The 6193-nt window shown below is 49.5% G+C and overlaps 2 protein-coding genes and 1 non-coding gene across 4 annotated transcripts in view; 2 read left to right on the forward strand and 1 right to left on the reverse strand.

The window, feature by feature from the left end:
• Positions 1–2551, reverse strand: part of COG4 (component of oligomeric golgi complex 4) — a 33000-nt gene extending 30449 nt beyond the window's left edge. For both annotated transcript variants that reach the window (XM_006030241.3, XM_025211805.1), the window contains exon 1: positions 2209–2551. In XM_006030241.3, the coding sequence (XP_006030303.1) occupies positions 2209–2337 (129 nt within the window). In that variant the 5' untranslated portion in view covers positions 2338–2551. The remainder of the gene's footprint in view (positions 1–2208) is intronic.
• A 24-nt stretch (positions 2552–2575) lies between these two features.
• Positions 2576–6193, forward strand: part of SF3B3 (splicing factor 3b subunit 3) — a 55337-nt gene continuing 51719 nt past the window's right edge. Inside the window, exons 1-3 of the mRNA XM_006030240.3 lie at positions 2576–2719; positions 4243–4365; positions 4785–5113. Coding sequence (XP_006030302.1) covers positions 4296–4365; positions 4785–5113 — 399 coding nt within the window. The 5' untranslated portion in view covers positions 2576–2719; positions 4243–4295. The remainder of the gene's footprint in view (positions 2720–4242; positions 4366–4784; positions 5114–6193) is intronic.
• On the forward strand, positions 5482–5563 carry LOC112551342. Its single transcript, XR_003095634.1, has one exon. It is a non-coding gene; the product is annotated as a small nucleolar RNA SNORD111 (small nucleolar RNA).

Here is a 6193-nt window from a genome sequence, read left to right on the forward strand (position 1 = left end):
ACATTTACACTCCAGTCTATTTTCAAGGGTCAGTTTTGAAACCTCTATCATGCAATGTTAAAAGAAATCCATTCCTACATTGCCTCTCCATACCAAAGATGTTCCTGGCTTAACTGTCTATAAGAAAAGATCAGAGTACAATAGTATGCTCCAAAGTTAAAAAAAAATGTGAATGTTGCACAGGCAGGATAGTCAGTCTGTCAAGGTTGAGGGCAGGAAGCCTGTAAACCTCTGTAGCAATCTCTTATGGCCAGCTAATGAAGCTCTAGCAGAGACATCTAACTTTTCTTGTTAGATGCTTTGCCATTATGACACAGGGAAGGGGAGGAGAGGGGTACTCCACCTTTTGGCCCCCCAGGCCAGATGAGTGACACCACCCCCATGCCCCACATGCTGGGACTGGGTCCTGAGAGTCCAGTGCTGTCCCCTTTCACCTCCTGCACACTGGGATCGAGTCTCAGGGGGCTGGCACAATCCCCTGCATACCAGGATTGGGTCCTGGGAGCCCAGCACTGTTCCCTCCCACACCCATGAGCCAGGATTGAGTCCTGTTGGCCCAGCACCACCCTGTCCAAGCCCCCCACATTGGGATTAGACCCTGGGACTGGCACACCCTCTGGCCTGCTGTGTGTGCTGGGATCAGGCACTGGATCTAGCACGCAGGGCCTGGGGCTCTTTGTGGCTCCAAAAATGTGGCTGCAGGGGAGTGGTACCAGCATTCCCCTACCACCAAGTTTCCAGACCTGTGGGGAGCCCCAGAGACCAAATGACAGTGCCATGGGCCACATCTGGCCCACACTCTTTCTTTATGTTATCTCACCAAGTTATATCCAAATGCTTTTTTGAACCAGGAAATGGATGGAATTGTGGTCCTCCCTATATTCTAACACACAAGAACAGTCCTGGTAAGTTGTTTTACTTCAGTTTGTTTTCACAAGCAAAACAGAAGGTCTTGTTTTCACAGGAGGACAAAACTGGATTTGCACTGAGTGAGGCATCAGCTTGCTTGTTTGCACTGAAAAACCATAAATGTGGTGTGGGACTCTCTCTGATGTCTCTTCTTTCCCCTGTACGTTGGGCTTTTTTTCCCTCCAAAACCTTCACTCCAAGGGTTATTTGCATACAAGGCTTAATGGCAAGTAACAGCAATTAATTTAAATTAACCCTGGCTGGTCCAAGAGTGGAAACAGATGCCATCTGATTTCCCATTTGTATCACCTTCAAATTTTTTAAGGCAGTATAAATGCAGAATAGACATCCTTGCCCTTTTTTGCACCACCTAATAAGAGAATCAGTGGCACAACAAAAGGTAGTAACAGAATCTGCTGCTTCATTGCGGTGGGCACCTCTTACCTTGTGGAACTTACCTTGCTTGGGGCTGACTGGCCAGGGAAAGCCTCTCCTTTCCCCACTGTCCCAGACCTGCACTGTGGGTTCGGGGCAGCAGGGAAAAGTGCTTCCCTGCATAACCAGACCCTGAGGCTAACTGAGCTGGGGAAATCCCAGCTTTCTCTGCTGCTCCAGACCCATTCAGTGGGTCTGGGGCAGCAGGAAGTGCTTCTAGTTAGTCAGCCCTGACGGGCCCTTCAGAGCTGTCTGGACAGGGGAAGACCTGGCACTGCTGCTGCTCCAGACTTGCGCTGAGCAACGCAACACAGATTTTGCCCAACGAAGTGAACGGCGACTAAGCTGTGTGGCACAGCTGAATCACTCCACTCTGCCACTTCTAATTCCAGCCCAAGGCAAGGTGTTCATTTGGATGCTTCGCACAGGCTGTAAGGTCTGGGGTCTGCTACAAGATGAGCTAAACCCAAACAGACCAAACCTGGCATCTATTTTTAACCAAAGGTTTAAAACAAATTCTGCCAGGACAAAGTCTTGTATCCCGGGACCCTGCACATGAACAAGTCCATGTCCCACTGAGAGTGCCCGCAAAGCTCCAAGATAACGCTTCTACTCCCAGGACAATTGGAGCTAAATTGGCTAAAATCAGATGGCTGCTGGCTGAGCGTGGCGGCCTCCCGGTGCCCTAGGAACGGACCAGCTCGCTGTCCCGCACGAAGCACGGGCGCAGGATCCGACCGGACGCTTCGCCTCGCGGCTAGAACCGAGCGCGCTGCGTCCGAGCTACCCCGCGCCAGCTTCCAACCCAGTTTCAGGAGAAGCCCAAACGGGGCGGCGCAGAAGGCGCAGCCGGCCCGGCCCCACCTCCTCTGCGCACAGGCGGCCATAGGCGGCCTCCAGCTCCCGCAGGTCGGTAAGCGCCCGGATCCGCTCCATGGACAAGCACGAGCTGCCGCCGTCCGCGCCCGGCGCCCCGCTAGCAGCCGCAGCCATCTTTGCCCAGGGACGTCACTTCCGAGAAATCAAAAGCCCCAGCGGGGTCTGAGCGGTCGTTGGGGCTGCTCCCCAAGGTGCCTGAGAGACACGTGGCCCTCTCAGGTTTGGCTTGGCCGAGCGAGCGTCCCCAGGCAGGAGCGGGAGAGGGGGAGACGTCGTGGTTGCGGCGGGGTCAGAGCCGGGCGGAAGATGCCCACGTGGTCCTTTCATCGGTGAGGTCAGGCGATCCGAGGGCAGCCCCGTGTCGCTCGCGTCGGGTGAGGAAGGCCCCAGCGGGGGGCGGGGCGGCAGAGCGCGCGGACAGGGCTCATGGCGCAGCGGCTCTGCGGGCTCGCGGCCTAGGGGAGACGCGCGGCCGCCATCTGTCGCCATCCGCCCGGTAGGAGCCGCCGCTTACCGCCATCTCGCGCCAGGCCGGGCAGCGCGGGCCGGGCTCGGCTTCGGTACTATTTCCTCCTGCGCCGGCGTCAGCGAAGGCTGCGGCGCGGCCTGGGCGGGAAGGGGCGGCGGGGTTGCCTTCTCCGGCCTGGCGGCCCCCAGACGCCCTAACTGCGCTCCGCTGGGGCTGCCCTGATCCCGCCGCGCCTCTGCGCCCTTCGTGCGGCTCCGGGACCCTACCCCGCGTGCGGGTCGCGGCCTCCGCGTGCCCCGGCGCCGCGTTCCCGGGGAGGAGGTGCGCGGCTTAGTAGAGACCTGTTCCGAGGCCGGCTCCTCTGTTCCCACGGAGGATGTTAGGGGCGCAGTTGCGTAGGCAGTCTCTGGGGGCCGCTGTCACTGTCGTACCAGTCTCTGGGGGAAGCATCTGCTCGGGCAGGGAGGTTTCACTGCTTGTGGGGAAGTGGGGCTGAGGGCTCGGGGGGCGGGGGGAACATGTCCAGGGCATCCTAGAAATCTTTCTCCACTTTTTTCCATATAATCCTATTAAGGGCATTGTGTGACACTCATAGACAATGGACCTGCAGACTGAAGTGGACCTGCTTTATTTGTTTGGTGTTGTCATCTTCGTTCCTCAGCTTCTGAGCATGTCTTTCATGCAGGGTTTCCCTGATTTCATTGTTTAATTGCCAGCCACACCTTGTCAGAGCCTGGAGCAGTGCAATGAAAGTAGGCAGGATGAAGTACTGCAAGCTATGGTTTGTAGTGTTGTAACCCCCCTCCCTCCCATTTTAATTAAGAGCAAACTTTACTAGTGAGCACAGCAGTTTGCCTGTTCATGGAGGAGGAGGTTGTGCTGTATTGCTGGCTCTGTCCTGGGTTGTAATCCGTAACTCATCCCTCTTGTACAGGCAAGGCTATTAAAATTGATGAGACTAAAAGTGAAACCTTGCTTTATTATTCCTTCTTGTCAACTCTTTCAAATAAATTACTGCAAAGCAAGAGCTCACTTTGTCACTAACCTTCTGGGTTAAACCCTCACAAGTAGGGCTAAATGGAATTAAAGTGAACAGGGATCCAGGACTGATAAAGCATTATAACACTGTTTGGAAGACCGTAGCAGCAGACCATCATAGCCTATGCAGTATGGGCTTGTTGCACACATTCATGTGCCTGCAAAACCTGATACCTTGACTCTATCGTAAAAGTGAAATGAAAATTGCATCTATACAAAAAATGACTTTAAGCATGTATTTCTATGTTAAATTAGGACATTTAGCATGAACCCTTGTATATGGCTGTAAGGGATGGAAATATGTAAAGCTGACATGCATTGTTCATTTACAAATGAATTAAATAACATTTTTCAGAAGCATTGTAAGACATTATTCGTGCAGACTTAGACAATATTAAGCTGCTGGCACTTTTCTGTTATATTGAAATAATGTGAAAGTAAGCACTAAATAGATGCAACCTATTTTGCAATTGGATGTATTCCTGATTTCTAGCTATTTTGTTTATTTGCAGTGGACGCCATAATAAAGCTGAAACATACGCAGTGAAGTAGATTTATCGCCACCATGTTTCTTTACAACTTAACCTTGCAGCGAGCCACTGGCATCAGCTATGCCATCCATGGTAATTTTTCAGGTAATGTCTGTTGTTCTGACTGTCTTTTTGTTACAAGTTACTTAAATATAGCATTCGTTTTTCACTGAGGTTTTGCTCTTGTTCTGTTAGCTGGGTTGACTGACAGGTGCAAATTGAGGGAGAGATCTGGTCTTGAGAACTTCCAGGAACTTTAGTAATTCGAGGCCTTGTCTTCACTGACTTGGGTGGCTTTAATTAAGTCACTTTGCTCTTTGTGCCTCAGTGTTCCTGTCTGTAGAATAGACAGCCAAACACTGAAATATCTGGTCATTAATGATTCTAAGTGGCTTTGACTTTCTCCCCTATAAAGTATCAGGTTTGTAACAGTATTAGTATTGTAACGTTGCGTCTTGTCCTTGCTTGATTCTTCTACTTGCTTATGTTGATTATTGATTTTTCTCATGGCTTTGGCTTCTTAGGAACAAAGCAACAGGAAATCGTTGTTTCACGAGGGAAGATCCTGGAATTGCTCCGCCCTGATCCTAACACAGGGAAGGTTCATACCTTGCTGACTGTGGAAGTGTTTGGAGTAATTCGTTCCCTCATGGCCTTCAGGCTGACAGGTGGAACCAAAGACTACATTGTGGTTGGCAGTGATTCAGGGCGCATTGTTATCCTAGAGTACCAACCCTCCAAGAATGTGTTTGAAAAGATTCATCAGGAAACCTTTGGCAAAAGTGGCTGTCGCAGAATTGTTCCTGGTCAATACTTGGCTGTGGATCCCAAGGGTCGTGCTGTTATGATTAGTAAGTCAATCTGGGGATCTGGTTGCAGCATTTTAAAGGATTGAATGGTGGAAACAACATCCTTGAAATTATTAACTTGTGTTGTCCTTACCTCAAGGAAGATGGCTTTTGCAGCATACTTTGTCAGCTGCAGCAGCAAGTATGCCTTGCAGGCAGTTTTCTAGATTTCCAAATTTTGCCATCAAAGATCCAGATGTTTAGAATTGTTCCTGCCTGTAACCATGATTGCACAAATGAATTCTAAAATTAGGCCAATAAGATTTTGAGAAGACTCTTGTTTAGTGATAAATAGTAAAACTGTTTTGAGGGTGACATTTGGAAAAAGGAAGTTGAGATGCAGGCAGCCTTGCCATAGTGCAACCAACTTCAGTGGCCTGAGGTGATGATAAGAATTCATGTCTCTTCTCTGAGACTAACCGTGGAGAAAATTCTGTGCCTTTCTGATCAGGCCCCGAAAGTATAAGCATTTAGATTCTTTGAAATGGCAAGATATTACACTGAGAGAGAACTTTGCTGCTTTCTTTTAATGGAAAGAATTGCATATCAGAATGAAAGGAAACTGCTTGTGTTCATTTAATTAGATAGTTCAACTGCAACCCAAGTTGATGGTCCAGAGAGAACTTGCTCAGTATTTCCCTGCGTATACTGCATATCAGTCAAGAAATGTCTATAGGTTTATGGGGTATGTATGAAATGGCTCCCTTTGTTTTACATGGTACCTTTCCTCGCACACCATGGTTGGCCTCCTCTGGCTGCATCTTGTCAAGAATTTTGGTTCCTCCACCTGATCTTGTTGCTGGAGTAGCTTGTCCTGTGTCTGTGGGACAAATATGCCTTGAGTTATGGCTGAGGTGAGAGAGACCTGAAAAGATCATAGATTTAGTCAGCATGTGCCTCAGCTACTGGTTCATGTATGAAAAATTTAAATTATGAAAAGTTAGGGAGTTTAACATAAACAAAAGCATGTCTGGACAGGACTAGAAGTGATGTAGTTCAGTAAAGTTTGCTGCATCAGTGCTGGTGCTATTGTCTTTCATCTTGCATAGGCTCTGATGCATGCTGTGTACTGGTGCCTTTCCCTA

Source organism: Alligator sinensis, unplaced genomic scaffold (genome assembly GCF_000455745.1).
Source record: "Alligator sinensis unplaced genomic scaffold, ASM45574v1 scaffold260_1, whole genome shotgun sequence".
NCBI classification, from domain to species: Eukaryota; Metazoa; Chordata; order Crocodylia; family Alligatoridae; genus Alligator; species Alligator sinensis.